At 32.5% G+C, this 18,807-nt stretch overlaps 1 protein-coding gene across 2 annotated transcripts in view; it reads right to left on the bottom strand.

Annotated features, from left to right (window-relative positions):
- LOC106100047 (serine proteinase stubble-like) overlaps positions 1–15,480 on the bottom strand; it is a 79,266-nt gene extending 63,786 nt beyond the window's left edge. For both annotated transcript variants that reach the window (XM_013278782.1, XM_013278781.1), the window contains exons 1-2: positions 15,340–15,480; positions 1,164–1,233 (exon numbers count right to left, since the gene is read on the bottom strand). In XM_013278782.1, the coding sequence (XP_013134236.1) occupies positions 1,164–1,185 (22 nt within the window). In that variant the 5' untranslated portion in view covers positions 1,186–1,233; positions 15,340–15,480. The remainder of the gene's footprint in view (positions 1–1,163; positions 1,234–15,339) is intronic.
- Positions 15,481–18,807: the final 3,327 nt, after the last annotated feature.

An 18,807-nucleotide genomic window follows, 5' to 3' on the forward strand; every position in this document is an offset into this window, starting at 1 on the left:
GAATCTTTTTTTGTATATAGTTTTGAAATAGTAGGCAGTATGTACAAGGATTTTTGTGCGATATTTAAAAAGAAAAATGTTTAAGTAGGCACTTCGAATGAGAATTGTAACGTACATAATTTTGGTAATAATCATTGATTGTTTTTATTCGCAAATATATAAAAAACTACATACAGACCAGAAACTAAATAGTAACATCACTACAGCAAATGGTAAAAGGCAGTCTAAGTTGCAAGAACTTCCTTAACTTCTTTTTACATCTGATTTAAATAGTTTCGCAGATTTCATTTACGATACGAGATGTTGAATGTTCTATATTATCCATAAATGGCGACTTGCGTGAGTCTTCGCATATAAGGTGGATTTCCACGGTGCGAATAACAGACAGGTAACGACCACAACATATACTACACACCTTTTTAACGATATGAAATAACTTGAAGCATCTTCATACAACAGACATATCTAACGCTGTTTCGATAGTTTACGTAACGTCTGTTCATGTCTCTTCAAGCTCGCACAGTGGAAGTCCACCTTTAAATGCCTTTTGTACAGACTATAAATATGAGTGCGGAGACAAACCAGTCGGCTCACAGATTAAATATTATTAGTATCGAATGGAATTCCCTGTTATCTATAGCTCAATTTATTATATTCAAGTTTTAAATTAAAAAGATGTGAGATAAAACTTGTAATTAGAAACTTTAAACTAACTTGATACCGATTTGTATGTTCTTGTTATTACTTAATAATAGATATGAAGAGAATATAATTAAAAACAGCGGCAAAAATTAATAATTCCGCGTTTCGTTTGATGAGTATGCATGCTTGTGCCTAATTGTTGTCCTTTTTTCCTCCCAATCTTTATCTTATAAGCAAAAGATCTTATGGGAAAATGTATTTAACGGAAGAGTGGACGTACAGGAAGAGGAGTTGTCCTCTTTCGTAGGTTAAAGGTAGTCTATGGGAGATAGCATCGCTATTACAACGAATACATATGGCCTAATGCTCATTTGTCCCATATAATACAAAAGACAACGCGACATTTAGATATTGAGGGTCAATTAAAAATACAACGAAAAAAGCAAAATCTGTTGAAATTGAAAATTGTGATTCAGAAAAAAGTGGACAAAGACTTGTAGGGGATGATTTTGGGGTGGTACCTGGTGCGCGGGCGGCATGCATGTGTGGAGCGCTGGCGCGCGCGGCGCATCACCGCACCTCCAACGCAACCTGAAAACCACAAACACCATTAAATCACTATCTATTATTCTACTCCCGTAAGGTCGGCGCAACGGGTTTTTGTCCCCTACATAATTCTATCAAACATCATCTCAGTCATCACTCTCTTGATTATGTCACCTTTCACGCAATCCATCTCTTTCTAGGTCTATCTCTACTGGTGTACCACAGTCATAACAATCTCCTTGTTACATGCGATTCATCCCTCCTTCATCAGTTTGAATTCATCTATACTATTATAAAGAGGAAAGATTTGTACGTGCATGTATTGAAATAACCCTAAAACTACATGGCCAATTTCAAAAATTCTTTCACAATTAAAAAGCTACGTTATCATTTTTTTATTACAAATCAAGTTCACGCTTGCAAAGTCGCGAGCAAAAGTTGATATAAGTTAATAAATATATCGTCGCTGCTAAGATAAGCCTATTATTAATTCGAAATTAGAGCAAACGGTATAATTATGGTATTAACGTAAGTTTCGCTGATGTTTCACTTCAATTTACTGCTAATTTTCGTCCATTTACTTACGAATACCTTTGGCGACCGCAATACCGTCGGCTAACAGTACGTGACGCGACTAACTGCCTCGCTGCCTCAACAGATTTACTAGCCTTTACGGAATATTTATATAACTAAGAGGAATCTCGTACGCGTTACCTCGCATAGTTACAATGATTCAATGAAATCTTTTTTTCTTGTAACTAGTAGCATGAAAACGATTAACCACCCGGCAATACACTCCCTTCTGTGTGGTATTACTGCTCTTTCAACAAACCGTGTAACTAATGATGTGCAGTTTGGCGACTTTTCATTTATAAGTCCACTAACTCACCGATGTTTGGTCCGCGAGGAATTAAAAAAAAGTGAGTAGCCTATGTGTTCTTCGAGACAAAAAATTTCATCGTGATCCGTAAATCCGTTTAAACTACAAACTCTAACAAACATCCATCCATCTAAAGTTTTGCATTTATTATAAAAAAAATATGTACATAAATAAGTGAGAGATGTATATTTTTTCTTATGTCAACAAATAAATACTCTACCACTGTTATGTTTTTAGTCGGTTTGATTTGTTGGAGTCTAATTTTTCTAATCTAAATATCCAGATACTTTAGACTTCAATCGTAAAATTTTAATTATACTCGTAATAACCTAACATTACTTAACAAATTTTTTGAAATACTTTTGTTAATATATAAATTACTTAATTGCAAACATTAAACTAACAATTCGCTTTAATAAAATAAGAATAGAGGTTTAAAGCGCAATAAAAGTCGACTTTGCATATCACTAAGTACAGCCGAGGGCAATATTTCAAAGGAATGGTATATAAACGAGCATTTGTAGAATTACGCTGCTTTATTTGACTTTGTAAAGTTAATTACTTGAAAGTACACGCAAAAAATAAGATATTTTTCCCTAGTGTAACTTTACTTACTGTAAAAGCTAAAACTTAAAACATTTAACTTTTTTCTTTATTTTAATTAAATTTATACTATTAGAATTACGTGAAAGACGTAATATAAAGAAATATTTTGTTTCAAACTAAATTATCTATCTATAATCTATACTATTATAATAAAGCGTAAACACACACTTCTTTGTTGCCTAAGATGTCAGCAATTACAGCATATTTTTGAATAATTCCTTTTTCAATAAAAAGCCCTACACTTACGTCACACTTTAGGCTATATATTTTTACGCCATTAAACTTAGGGAGTAAATATTTTGTATGAAAACCTTAATGTGGGAAAGAGACCATAAGTTGCTGCCAACATTAAGGAAGCAAGGTTGCCATGGTTTGTCATAATGTCATGTCATTTTGACATTTGCAATTGATAAATTGACACAAGCAAATAACAAAGTAAATTTTTCATAATTTCATGCGAATGAAGTCGCACAGGAACAGCTATTAAAATTTTATTTTGATAGTAAATGATTTATCGTGAAGACTTTTACTCTGATATAGTTTACGAGCATACTCAAATGGCAGGGTAATATGAGGTCGGTCGTATTATAACTAACTGGTTGTTGCTCGCGACTTCGTCCGCGTAGAGTTAACCAAAAGTAGTAGCCTATTATACTCAGTGATTACATAGCTTTTTAATGTAAGAAATTTGAAATCGGTCCAGTAGCTTTTGAATTTTCTTTTCTTGTTAAGTTTGAGTTTTTTTGAGTTGAGTCTGTATTCCAGTCTATACATATCATAAAATTGGAGTGTATGTTTGTAAAATCAAAAGAACAATTTCATATTTTGGGAAAATAATGTATTTGCGTTGCGGATAACAAAAATCGCACTTAATTTAAAGCCACGTTTGTTCCGGGTAATATCCGAAATGGCTGGGCCGATTTTGAAGGGACTTTTATTGGGGAGGTAGCTGACATGCATAGGCATTTTTAATTCCGCGCTGTCAAAATAGCGTAATGGGTGGTACAAATTTGAGCTAGCGAAGTTTGCGGGCAACAGCGCATATTCAGTTACATAGAATTAGTTAAGTTTCAAGTGAAAATTAATAAAGTACCCAACCATTGTAAAACTTAGAAAGTAAGGACCGATGACCTTTAACGATTTACTAAAAGTGGTGGCAAAGAGGTGGGAACCCTGAATTCCAGTTACACGAGTTGGTACAGTAATTATTACCATTTACAGCTCAGCTAGTTAGAAAACACCGCGGGCCACACAAGCTTATTGGATTAGTTCTTCATTTAATTTAAATTAAATATAACGAGCGAACAAACATAATATACTTATGGTTTAAAAAACATTACTTTCGAAGTAACTTTACGATAACCGCATTGTATTAAAAATGTGAACATATTTGAATCTATTTTATCACATGTTTTAGACAATTGTTAACATATCAAGATTTTATTATTTATACTAATACTAATAATATTTTTTACAGTGGTAGTGCCCGCTTTAACATCTTAGCACTGCAGGGCCGGCACGCCCGGTGTAATACCACGACCACACAGAAGACAGGTGTGAAATGGAAGCAATTCCGTGTTTCGTCTGATGAGTGTGGTGCCGGAAGTCTAATTTAAGTCCAATTCTCTTTACCGCCCTTTTCTTAAAAGGAGAGGATGGGAAGGGAAAGTGGATTTGACGGAGGAAGAGATACATAGGAAGGGGAAATATCCTCTTTATGTGCATCTCCTCTGTCGGATAAGGGTAGGCAACGCATCTGCAATTGCGGATGTCTATGGGCAGCGATCGCTTCGCCATTTTGGCGGATTCAGGTGGCCGGTGGTTCGTTTGCCACCTTTTGTTATAAAAAAAAATTAAATTACAAAGAGGAAAACTTTTTGTATTTTTGTATGTATTGAAATAAGTCAAAAACTTCAGGGCCGATTTCAAAAATTCTTTCACCAACAGAAAGGTAATTGATCTGTGAGTAACATAGGCTATGACTTTTATTATTTTTTTTTTAATTCAGGGGGACGAATATTTACCTAATACTAAGTAAGGATGGATTTTAATTATTGTCAAAACCTCTTTAATTAGTGGAAGGAAATCTCAATTCTAAATACCATTACCACTCTCTACTCGTATATCTGTATCTAGTCAACTTACAAGTTCTGAAGTGCATGTGATAGTGAGAGTGGAATTTCATATAGTCTATATTAGGATGAAGTTTTGACGTGAGAATGTAATCCAGTTTGAAGACCGTAAAGCGAAACTGTCTTGTGTAATGAGACGGCGGATCGTGTCATCTACTTCTAACTAATATGTAACTAATATTATAAATGCAAAAGTTTAGATAGATGGATGTTTGATGATGTAGCCTATGTGTTCTCTCAGACTGAAAGAAGACAAAGGCTACTTGATTCTGTTTTTTTTTTCCACGCAGGCGGAGTCGCGGAAAAGCTAGTTAAAATACGAAGTTTGGATAGTTGTAAGAATTTATTACTATGTAACTCTAAAACGGTTAAACTGATCTGGTTAAAAATTGGAGTAAGATTGCCATAATATTGGAGAAAATAAAATCTGTAGGTAAAAAATCCGAATCATTAATTTACATGAAAATTTTTACGATCTGAAATCGACCTTTTTAGTTTTCGACAATATTCTTCAACAAGACAATAAAGTAAAACACTTCAATGTCCACAATTTGCGGTACGCAAATTGCACTAAATTTTGCACATCTGACACACTGCTGTCAACTTTCTAACACATTCGTAAAACAATACGTTATTGACATTTAAATGTACGACGTTATAAGTATGGACAATGTAAAAGTAACGGATTTTAACATAAACATTGTATTCTAGAAATACAAAAATTGTCAGTAATAAAAAAATTAAATTGACTTTAAATATATCAGATGATTTAATGCATATTCGATTTAACTGTAAAAAATAAACAATAAAATGTAATATATATCGTGTTGTTCAACATCCTTCTGAGCAGTGTGTCTCAAATATAATTGTCAGAGTGGTCGGCGTTCAGACGCAGTTACCTCGAATGTGGACCGCATTTCGCAATTCGTCGACGATCATTCCACCGACTGACAGACTTGTCCATTTACAATTCAGCATTCTACAGCCTCAATCTTTGACATTAAAGAGACAGGACCTGTCAAGTGCGTTAATTCCTCACTTTCAAATAAAAATTAACACAATTTTGTGTTCATAAATTTTTAAGTCAGTGTGCATTTATATATACATGAGTGTTTTTGAATTTCATATGATAAAGTTACTTAACCGCCGCAAAAATTACTTAGTACAGCGCTCTTTGCCTAGTCCGTTCATCTATAATCAAAGATCTCACTATTAAAACGGACTTATTGATATTCAATATGGTTAAAGCTTTAGCGGTTTCAGTATAATGTACTAAAAGCGATTCGTGTGAGTGATTTTTGGTATTTCGCGTTTTTTGCGGTCAACACTTCCATTGCGGTTATTATACAGTAATAAGATATTTTTTCAACTGTTACTTGGATAGCGAAATCTCTACGAGAAAGTACTTTTTTTAAATATCTATAGTTCCTGTTCATTATGTGCGACCTCGATATCCGATTATTATAAGTAAACACCATCATATTAAGAAACAAAAACAATTCATTAACTTTCTAAAAATCATAATTGTATAGTTATTTGTAAAATCGCACCATTTCCTTCTACATTACGCTGATAAAACAATAATTTTGAACTATAAATTAATTTAAAAATACACTGGTACTTTTATGGTACTTTTATTATAGGTAATTTCTTAAAATTATGTTTTGATATTAATTTTTAAAGCTTCTTTGAACTAAAAATTAAATACAATTTTTATGACACCTAGAAATCGATTCTTTAAAGACAATGGACAGTAATATTTTTTTTATTAGGATATGACATTATTAATAATTCATTATATCCGCTTGATATGAATCAATACAACGTATTATATATACCTTTTGCCACGATTGTGTTTTCTTTAGAATAAGTCCTTTTATGCAATTTCTATTTTGTGGCAATAAATACATATTCATTCATTCATTCATATTCATTCATTCATTATTTAAAAGTTTTCAGTTTTCAAAATACATGAAAGGTAACAAGCAACAAAAGATATAAGTTAAGGATTGAATATCTCAATAGAATTAAAACAAATATATCTTTAAAAATTAGGAGGGATGAATCGCATGTAAGAAGGAGAACGTTAATTATGAGTGTGGTACACCAGTAGAGGTACACCTAGAAAGAGATGGATTGCGTGAAAGGTGACATGATTAAGAAGGGAGTGACTGAGATGACGTATGATTGAGTTATGTGGAGGTCAAAATCTGTTGCGCCGACATTACAGGAGTAGAATAAGGAGGAAAATGATGAAGATAAATCCTATTAGTGTAGGGTAATTATAACATGAACTTATAAAAAATATTGCTTATCATATTTTTGAGTATTATTGTTTGTAAAGGTTTAGATCTAAAAATATTACAAAACAATAAGAGTATCCAATAACCATTATATTGATTTTCATAGGCGATTCATTGATCCGGCTTCAAAGCATTTTTTATTTACCTACAATGCTTTCATAACTCAAAACACAATCGTTTTGTATATCAAGTTTTTGCTCTAAGCATAAGAGTTTCACATTGACATCGCTAGATGGCGTGGACTTAATTATAGATGTCTGGTATCGGGAACTTGTTTCATTGCAATTTTTATTGACACCTTATACAGTTTTCTGTTTAAACTATTAGACGATATATCGAACTTTTCCCACTAATACGGTCGGAACTAAAACCTTTGTAAATAATCTACAAGGCTTTGTTAAAATATTAAAAGCTGTTTAATACGTAAATTGTATTTTAATTACAAAAATTAAAACAGTTTTTAGATTACACTAGCTGTGCTCACGATTTCGCCTGCGTAAATTTAAAACAGAATTATGGCGAAAGAATTTTTGATATCGGCTTCGTAGTTTTTGAGTTATTTCAATAAAAAAATACAAATCTTTCCTCTTTATTAACATTAGTATAGACAGATATCGAATAAGACTCAATTTACTTCAATGAAGTCTGAACGTCAATAAGATGTCAGACTTGGACGTCATTGAAATGTCACTTGATTTTGACATTTTGACACGTGTAATGAGGGGAATAAATCAATCTTAAATGAAACCGAAAGAAAAATCTCAAAAACTTTAAAACTTGTTTTAGTAATATTATAAATGCGAAAGTTTAGATGGATGTTTTTTAGAGTTTGTAACGTAAACGTCCGAACCGATATCGATAAAATTTAGTACAGATATAAATGATAGTCTGGAAGAACACACAGGCTACTCTCTTTTGTTTTTTTTTTAAATTCCACGCGGATAGAGTCGCGGGCGAAAGCTAGTACGATATACATTAGTAGACTGCATAAATCTACTACGTTAAAAACTAAAATTCTTATTTAATTGTATTAATTTGGTATTATTTTAACAATACAATTAGCGAAATAAAAAATTCACGCTTGAGGAAATATAAACAAGACTAAAGGAAGAGAAAAAATATACCGTTAGTTCAAAACATGCTATTATGGTCTTTAAAGATTAGATCATTAGTGTTTTATTAGGATGCGTAACTGACTTTTTATAACTGCAATATTTAAAGCGCGGGAAAGTGTTGTAATTGTAAATTACAGAGGTCCATAACCTGCGTGTATACGGGATCAGGGTTCGTTAATTTACGCGTCTATGTTCATATTACGTAATGAATTTTTAAACCATTTGATGGTTTCTTGATAAGTGGATAAATAATTATCCAAAAGTACAATTCAAACTTTTTACTTGACACTTGTAACTGATAATAATTTCATTAAAATCTGATTATATAAACGGGGCTTATAAAGCGAAATTTTTACAATTCGTTCCAGTATTGGGCTAGCCTATTATCATTTCTTTGTATAGTCCCATAATTAAATGGATACTTAGTGTTCATTGTAGAACAAAGAAATAAAACTTCCTTTGAAAATATTACAAACTTGTAATTTTGTAATGAATAATATGGCACGATTGTAAGTTTACAAAGATTTTTGCTTCCGCGACGTTCCGTTGTTGGGTTGAAAGAGTCATCGGAAACGTCACCATAGATTATGTAGCAAAAGTTTTGTCACAGAGCAAACAATGCTGTAGTAGCACAGATGATAAATGTTTCTAGTTCAAACACTTAGGATGCTACTTAGTGTATATTTATTTGGATGTTTTTTTTAACAGGGGTTTAAAATAACTTATAAAATTTAGTTTGAACATAAATTTACTTTCACTATACTTTATAATTTTATGTTTAAAAATAACCCTTCATTATCCTGATCATGATATAAGCGATTAAATTACTTAATATTAAGTGGAGAAAGCTATAGGATCATGTGGTGGGTGGGCAGAGGTACGTTATCGGGCACTGGCCGTGCGGTGACGCCCAGTGATTACTTTTCAACGGGTATAGCATAACTCAGCCTCCGAGAGTATTAACTTCTACCAATTTTAGATAATATTTTGAAACATATTACTCACGTATACATGTATTAAAGGATCAATCCATACATAAAAGAACACTTAAAAGACTCAAATCTCATTAGAATTCGAGCATAGTAAAGATGTTTGGACGAATTTCGCAAACAATCCAGTTTGCTATTGCGGGAATTTTTAAGCTAAACTTCTGTCAATTGATACATTTATACTAATATTATAAATTTGAAAGTTTAGTTGGATGGATGTTTGTTAGAGTTTGTAGACTAAACTGCTGAAGGGATATCAATGAAATTTGGCATACACGTAGAGAATAGTCTGGAAGAACATACTACTCACTTTCGTTTTTTTTAATTCGACGCGGAAGTAGTCACGGGCGGAAGCTAGTTGAAACTAAATGTGGTTCTTATCATTTGTGACGTGTTAAAAGTTTCCATTGTCAAACAGCAGTTTTAAATTCAAATATAATAAATGTTTCATAACTTATAAAATTGTTTTAAGTTTTCTCTATAAAAAGGATTGAGTTTTATTTACGGCAAATATTGTAGCTTGTATAATACAAGTATTTTCAATATTGCGTATAAGTTCGTGTCGGAGCAAGTTGCAATGTTAAAATAAAACTAGTATCCTATAAAGAATATGCAATAAAGAAACATTGAATAAATTTATTAGTTAATACTTATGACATGCGAGGAATCCATTTGGCTTGATAAAAAAACTGCAGTAGCTATCTTTGCCTTCTTTTTAAGTTCAGTAACCGTGCAGTTATCACAGTGCAATCGAGAATTCAGACCGTTTGTAATTTGCCTAGGTAATGCAAAGTTGACACTTTAGCTGTTAAAGACACAATAAAGAAACATAACACCTTTGTTACAATTAAAGTCATCTGTCATAGTTATCTTACTAATCTTACTAATATTATAAATGTGAAAGTTTAGATGGATGGATGGATGTTTGTTAGAGTTTGTAGCCTAAACGGCTGAATAGATTGCAAAGAAATTTGGTATAGATATAGTGGATAGTCTGGAAGAACACATAGGCTACTCGCTTTTGTTTTTTTTAAATTCCAGACGGACAGATTTCTAGTCAATATAAAAATGGACAGTATTCACAATCTGTCTGTGACATATATAGGGTGTATCTTATCTCAATAAAGATTTACAGCGAACGGTGACATATCTCTACACATTTACATTTAATACGCCATTCAAGTATAAATGGTGTTCGATAAACATGTTATGGTACTGAATATTTGCTCTGTTTCGATTTATCTTTGTCCATAGAATGCATGGTAGCTATGATTTATGTAACAATATGCTTTCGTAGAATCATAAATATAGTCTAGAAGCTGGGGGTTTGATTATCGATGTTTTTAATAAACAATAAAACGTCAAATGATACAAAAATTACCACATTTTAATTATGGAACAAACGTGGAAAAACCTCTAGATCATGAATCACGTAAGTTAAATAAAAAATCGTAAATTTCATTACATTTAAACAAAAATCTAGGCATCAAAAATATGAAAAACTTAATACAAATACAAATTAATTATAACCTTAAGTAATTTGAAATGTTGTTATAAATACTTTCTTATAATATCACCAATTTAAATATTTATAATTTCAAGTTAGCAGTAGTAGACATTAATATAGCGGGATAACAAGCGGACCAGAATGTCTTTCTAGGTCAGAGGTGGTGAGTGCAATTATGCTAATTACGCTCGGGACGTGATGATTGCTGGACAATTATTTTGCGGACCACTGCATAAAACCTGCATTTAATCTCCAATGATTATGTAAAGTCCATACTATACAGGGTCAAACCTAAAGTTATTAATTCAAAGTCCATATTATAGAAGGTCAAACTAGAAGATTCTAGACAAATAAGACAATTTCCATACCTAAACTTGATGTTGCTAATAAAAATTATGAACAATAAATTATTGACTTATTAAACACTAGCTGTTGCTCGCGACTTTGTCCGCTTGAAATTAAAAATATAGCTTATGTTGTTCACTGATAATGTAGCTTTCTAATGGTGAAAGAATTTTTGAAATCGTCCCAGTAGTTTTTGAGTTATTTCAATACATACAAAAATACAAATCTTTACAATATTAACATAGAAGAATGATTTTGAAAGCACATTTTCTTTACATCAAATATCCAGAAACAGTTACCTGATGCAATGGTATAAAATAGTTACTACACACCACCTAACTTATTATATCTTAATGCTAAACCAGTAGGTGAACATCTATCAAAGTATTAAAGAATTTATAAATTATATACATAGAAGGTGAAGCCGCGGACGCAAACGAGTCTTAAATATATCTTGTGTATATTTATCGAGAGTAAATACGTTTACTAACAGCATAAAGACATGGCTATAAATTGGGAATGTTTTACGCGGCCGATAAATGGCCTGGGAATTTTTATAAGTGAATTTCGAATGATTTATTCGAATCTTTTTTGAGTTAAACGAACAAAAAAAAACTTTTTGAGTTAAAGTACCCTTTGCATTTCAATAAACAATATCATTAATCGCCGGTTTCCTAGCTACTTTTAACAGTTCCTTAGTGTTTTTGTTTCGATAACTTCATGAAATGTGTTTCCGAGCGATGTAATTTAAATTTTACTCTGTTGAAACATAGTTCAACTAATGAATCACTAGGCAATGATAAAATAAATGGAAACCAGAAACCAAGCATAAATGGCGTATTGTAGATGTAACGATTACAATTCCCCGCACGTCGTGTCCCGTATTACGAACTAATAAAAACGCCGTAAAATCTTTTAAATTATCTATCAAGCACTGTTAATGCCTTCAAATGATGTGCAAATCTACAAGTTGTCTGTGAACTTGATTTTATTGTAACAGTAAGATTAGCCATTGACTTAAAAATCGCACAACCGTTGTGCGATTGTCGATTGTTTCGCAGACTCAACTGTTTAGTTGCACAACTAAAAATCGGGTAGTGTTCGCACCTACATATAAGCTAACAGGAATCCAAGCGAGACTAGACAAATATGAGATAGTTTAGTTTTACATGCCACTCGAACATCTCTTTTCATTAGTTTTCTTGACTGAGATAATTAAATTCCTTTGTCTCGCCGTCTTAAGTAACTTACGCTAAATTAAAAAATTAAAGCATTTGATCAGTGATTTCAAAATTAAAATTCAGCGTAATTTAAAATAGACCCGTCTTAAAAACGTTAGCATCGCGTGCTTACAGACAATAAAACTACTACGAACGTAAGTAACAGATCTGACAACGGCTCACCGAATTGGGTCAATCTATTATACCCATATATGCGATTTTTAAGTGCTGACGGACACTTAAATATACGTGTTTTTTTTATAACGTAAGGTGGCAAACGAGCAAGCGGCCACCAGAATCCACCGAAATGGAAAGCGACCGCTTCCCATAAACATTCGCAATTGCAGATGCATTACCTTAATTGACGAAGGAGGAGACGCACATAAAGAGAACATCTTCCCTTCCTATGCGTCTCCTCCTCCGTCAAATCCACTTTTTCTTCCCTTCTGTCCTCTAAGAAAAGGGTGGAAAGGGAAAAGAGCTAAAATTAGGCCTCCGGCACCACACTCATCAGACGAAACGCGGATTTGCTTCCACTTCACGAGTTTATGTATCATGCTGTTGCTATTAATTACATCAATTAAATTTTACATAACCGTGATTTATCAATACAAAGGCCTGGATGAAAACATTTGTTATGCTATTTGATCAAGGAGAGTAAAAATAAACAAATTCAGTCTAGGAATTTAATAGTATTTTAGATTTCTACGGTAATAGTAGAAATGAACCAAGAAGAATTATAAGAACTCAACAATTTGAACTCTTACTTTTCTGAAAGCGATTTCATCAGAAAACCATGAAATGTTTTAGATAAGTTGTCGAGCCACGTTATGGTAATGGACATTCTTTAAATTGGTTCCCATCGAGTGGACAAGTAGATCTCATGTTACTAATGCTCGCAAACAAGCGTAGTGTGGACACGATGTTTATTGCTGTATAATACGATTCAAAATGTATGCCGGCTTACCCTAGCGTTTCTCGCTTTTTGACTGTTATCGTGAATCGTAACACAAGCTTCGAACACATTTGGAATAGTTCAAAGAAATATTAATAAAAGTTATATTATGTGCTAATTAAAAATATAAGTATCAAAAGGATGCAAATAGATGCTAAACTTGAGCAGTGTCTTCCACTCGTAAATTCGATCTCTGAGCGGTCATAAAATTTGAATCTTGTAATACCGAGCTCCGATACTTTATGACGACACGTAATCGATATCTCGCAGCTTCCGGGCTTTTACCAGCTCGTTTCGTATTATGATCGATTTCAAATATCGATATATGTAACTATTTTATGATTGAAAGTCTAATGACAATAATTTTAAATAGACAATTACGATTTTACAACACTTTTATTAGCACATGAATATATATTAAAAGTTAAGTATGTTAAAAAGCTGAATATCGTAGTCCATCGAATGTAGTCCACGCATTTCCAAACTTATTTGTACTAACGGTAACAAAAATCTACAATCGTCTTAACAGATGTGCATTTAGTCGACAAACCTAGATAATTTTACCAAAATTACATCGCAAACAATTTCGTAAAACGTCTGCATGAAACACGCGATTGTTTTAGAGGAAAATTAAGATGTGTATTAAATTCACGCAGGTTAAATGAAGCTGTACAGGGACTGCTTTTAACAGTCGACAGTTCACGTGGTCGGCGACATTTTAACAGACTGCTAACTGCATTTCGTGTATAGCTTACGTCGACCACTGTTGTCGGTAGCGTTTGCTTGCAGTCCGTGTATAGCATCAGTATTTCTCTGCAATGTATTACAGGTCGCCGCTACACATTCTAACTCTCACTGGCCGCACCACTAACACACTCGAGCACGCGCGGATACCATCTCCAGCGGAGAGTCACCATACGTTTCGCTTTTACAGGACATTCCTGCACGCTAATTTATTCTAACAGCATAACATCTGTCAACGAATAAGCCTCTAATTTATAACCTATTGCTGTAAATTTATTTATTGCATTCGTCGTTCTTTGCACCTTTTGTAATTTATCGAGTAGTTACATAAATAATAGAAAATAAAAGTGAATAAATGTAACAAACAATTGGTATAAAATGTAACGTGTCCTAATTAATAATCTTCAAAATTGGCGCTTGAAAGTCGTAATATCCTACCATAAAATATTTAATGAAATAATAAACATAACGTCTAAAATTAATACTAATGAAATTTGACGTGCTTATATTAATTTTCCTTGACGTTTTAATTAAATGATTTACTTTAAGTAATTATCTGATATTTGTATAAAATTGTTTTTGTTTACTCCTGTCTATATGAACAAGACGTTTCGATTATATGAATAAGCGATGAATAAATAAATTGTTTACGATTTTACTTTTTGCACCAATTTGAGTTGAAATATTCAAATTGTACATCATCCTGGGAATTAGATGAATTTTGGTGTCTATAGCAACGGCTAGTGGATTCGTTGCATTTTGCATGAGCATTAGATATCTCTAGAATATTGTATCGCTCTATTATTCTGCATACATCATGCTCTTGTTTTACCTCTTGCACCTTGATTTTATACTTGTAAGTACTTTGACCATAATTTTCAAACATCATAAACTTACAATTAACAGAAAATTTACCAATATCTACTTGTAGACTTTTATAGTTTGAAATTCTTGTGGTCAATTGGACTACAAATCAAGTACTTAACTATTTGTATCAGGCATGTAGGGTTATCATCGGTTAAACCAACACTATCAAGTTGCGGTCGCAGTCAAAGCGGTTTGCGGCATCTTGCGGCCACCGGCTGTTCACCGCTTCAGCGATTTTGTTCATTTTTTGCACGATGACGATTTCTAAATCATTTAAATACGCATGTTACAAACGAACATATGCAATTAATGCATCCATAGTTTCTGTGTTTGCTTTCGCGTGTCCATTTAACATGCGTTACACAAAGAATTAATGTAATTCAAATAATCTACAAGTAAATTATTTATTGAATTCACATCTGTTTATAATAATTTTATTTGACATTATAGAAATACAATTCTGAAAATATTCTTGATCTATGACTTACGTTTTCAATGACACCGTAACGTAATCCGTTTAGAGCACAAAACCATATCACTGTCACAATTCGTAAGTTGAACGCGGTGATTTTATATATTTGAGAGGCGCGTGCGTGCGTCTCCGATGCGCAAGCGCGACTGACCGCTGCGATCCACCGGGATGTATCGCATCGTGCAAGTAAAATCTCTTTCTGCCAAACGTAAAAGTGGTCAACATTCTAAACGTGATTCACCCCGTTTTCCTGACTATCTGCTGAAAGTTTTTCATAACAGTTTGTGCTACTTTATTTATATTTAGTCACAATTCATTCAGTTAACATTAACAAGATTATTCTCAAAGTAAACTCTCCACAAACAGTAGTTTGAATTTCTGTATGTTTTTGTAAAGACAATAAATATTTTTTTTAATATCCTCACATATAAATATATTCTCGTATGTTCATTGAATCGTGTAAGCTTGTTTTCATCTGATTGCACAGGAAATATTAAATTTGACGTCTTAACTTTCATACATTTTCTATTCCTATTCGCATCAGTGATCTTTTAGTGACGGTGAAATGTTATTACAGTTTATTGGATGTTATTATTATATGGATAATAACATAAGCTATAAGTGTAGTTTTTATTTCATGTAAATATTTATTTTGATATTTTAAATTTCATTTATTTTAAACAAATTAAGAGTATTCATACTAAAGACTTCAACGCAAATCTATATCTTCCATACCTATATGTAATAAAATTGGAATGTCTATGTGTAACATCAAAAGATAAATTGCAGATATAGAAAGGCGATGTATTTTCGTTGCTGATAACAAAAATCGCATTTAAAAAAAATTGTCTGTCTGTTTGACAGCAAGCTGCGTTTGTTCCGGGTAATCTCCGAAACGGTTGGGCCGATTTCGACCGGAGTTTCACTGTAGGGTAGCTGATATAGACGGGTATATTATAGGCTACTTTTTTATCTTAATATTGCGTGAAAGAAGTCGCGGACAACAGCTAGTTTTAACAAATATGAGCCATTTTTATGGATATTTCCCATGAACAATCGGCTTCACGACCAATCCAATGGGAAAAATTTCCGCTAGGCTGCAAAATTTTATGGATTCGGTACAGTGGGGAAAAATCTCATCAGGCCAATCTTCCCAACGGAAACAACCATTTTAACTAGTAGTAATCAATAAAATAAGTTTAATATTTAAAGGCCTACCCACTGAACTACATACGAGTTTCCTTAATAGGAAATGGAAGTCGCTAATTATTAGCAATAACTTCATGTCAAATACTCCTAACGGATGTTTTACTCACGTTTATAGTGCTATTAACGAACGTAAGCTAAATTAATATTTTAAATATGTTTAACCGTTAAACTAAATATTTACCATATTCAATTTAAAACAGTCAAACTTCGAGTCGGTAAATGCTTCTTAAATAAATTATGTGCCTTTCTTTGCTTGTAAAATTAAACACAGTAAGTTCGAACTGCACAGTTTGAACTAAACAATCGAATTTAAAATTTACATTTTTAGAAAACATTCTGACTGTCAAATGTTTATCTAAACCAGTGATTCTCAACCTTTTTTGTTGCGTTATATATTTAACGTTTTCAAAATTTGATGGCACACAAAGAAAAAGATAAAAATTATTTACTTAATACAACATACTGTATAAGTTTATGATAAAAATATGCAAACTTTGGCAGCACACAAAAATGCCGCGGCATAGTGGTTGAGAATCACTAGACTCATCAACTTAATATGAAAGTGTAGTTGTGTTTAATGTATTTTGTCTGCATTATGTGTAAATATAAAGCAAAAATAATAAAAATTTCTTAATTATCGTTAGTCATTTGTTTACTCTGAATGTCAGGATCAAATGAAAATTCAAACGAATCGTTAAGTGTTTATCGAACAAACTATTAGTTGTTCAATGAGTTACAAATGGACATTGTATTTTAGATGAAGAAATAATCGCACAGTTCGGTGAAAGTGACGCAAGAGATATTCGCGGATATTACTTTACTTCCCACGCGGTGAGAAGGCTGTCAAAATAACCAACGCAGATAATTGATGGTAACGATAAATGAGGCAATGAAGAAATTCTAATAAACGCATCAGTGAGCATTATAACTAAATTTAATTAAAAAAGTACATTTTTTTAAAGAAAGAACATACAATCAACCAGCAATAGTAGAGTAACTACAAGATTCGTGGCCCTTGAGGAAATGATACGCTTCTTAAAGGAGTCTTACCTCATTAATCTCCAATGAGAAGAATTAAACTAAAAAATAAAACTATATGTTGAATATAATTAATAAACACAAGCTTTCGCCCGCGTCTCTGTCCGCGGGCAATTAAAAAAAAAACAAAAGTAAATAGCCTATGTGTTCTTCCAGACTATCCTCTACATCTACACCTAATTTTATCGAAATCCGTTCAGCTGTTTAGGCTACAAACTCTAACAAACATCCATCTAAACTTTCACATTTATAATACTCGTATTAGTAAGATATGATTAGTAATATTCTACACCAGGGGAAAAATTAGTTTCAGAAACTTACAATAAAATGGAAAAAGAAAACTATGTTTTAATTATTTGCTTCCCACGTTATTAACGCAACAATAAAATCGATACTTTGTATTTGCGCATAATAATTATCGTATCAGTGTTAATAGTTCTTCCATTGTTATTTGTAAATAATTAATTAGCTACTATTCCAATCATATCGTATATTTATCAGTTCGCATATTGGTGTTGTTTTATGTATGAGAAACGGTAAATTAAAATTCACATTGCACAATCTTCCCAATATTAAACCTAAACACGAAAGTTTAAATGAATGGTTGGATGTTAGAATTTGCCGCCTAAATATCTGTACGGCTCTCGATGATTTGGCATAGATGTAAAGAAAAGTCTGGAAGAACATATAGGAACACTTTTGTGTATTCTTTCAATTACCTGTGAACGGATACACGACCGAAAGCTAGTTTTAATTAGAAATTATATAAAGAGAAAAGATTTGATTGTAAGCATTGAATCTTAAAAACTACTGAACCTATTTTAAAAATTCTTTCGCCATCAGAAATACGAATAATAGGCTAACGACGAATAGGCTATATTTGACAACAATGGGTAGTTTATAGATATTACAAAAAGATATGAGACGTACATTCTACCCAGGCAAAGCAGGTGTGGATCGTTAGTCTATACTGGTATTATAAAGAGGAAAGATTTGTAATTTTAGATTTTTGTATATATTGAAATAACTCAAAAACTACTGGGCCAATTTCAAAAATTCCTTCACCTATAAAAAGCTGCGTTATTACTGATTAACAGAGGTTACATTTTAATTCTACATGGATAAAGTCGCTAGCAACAGCTAGTTTGTAAAGTAATAAGTAATAAACGCTTTAGAATTTTTATATCAAAAAAAAATTGTGTAAATTCGCATCATGCGTGCACAATGATCGTCAACT

The sequence above is a fragment of the Papilio polytes genome, unplaced genomic scaffold, assembly GCF_000836215.1.
Source record: "Papilio polytes unplaced genomic scaffold, Ppol_1.0 DF824080.1, whole genome shotgun sequence".
Taxonomy (NCBI): domain Eukaryota; kingdom Metazoa; phylum Arthropoda; class Insecta; order Lepidoptera; family Papilionidae; genus Papilio; species Papilio polytes.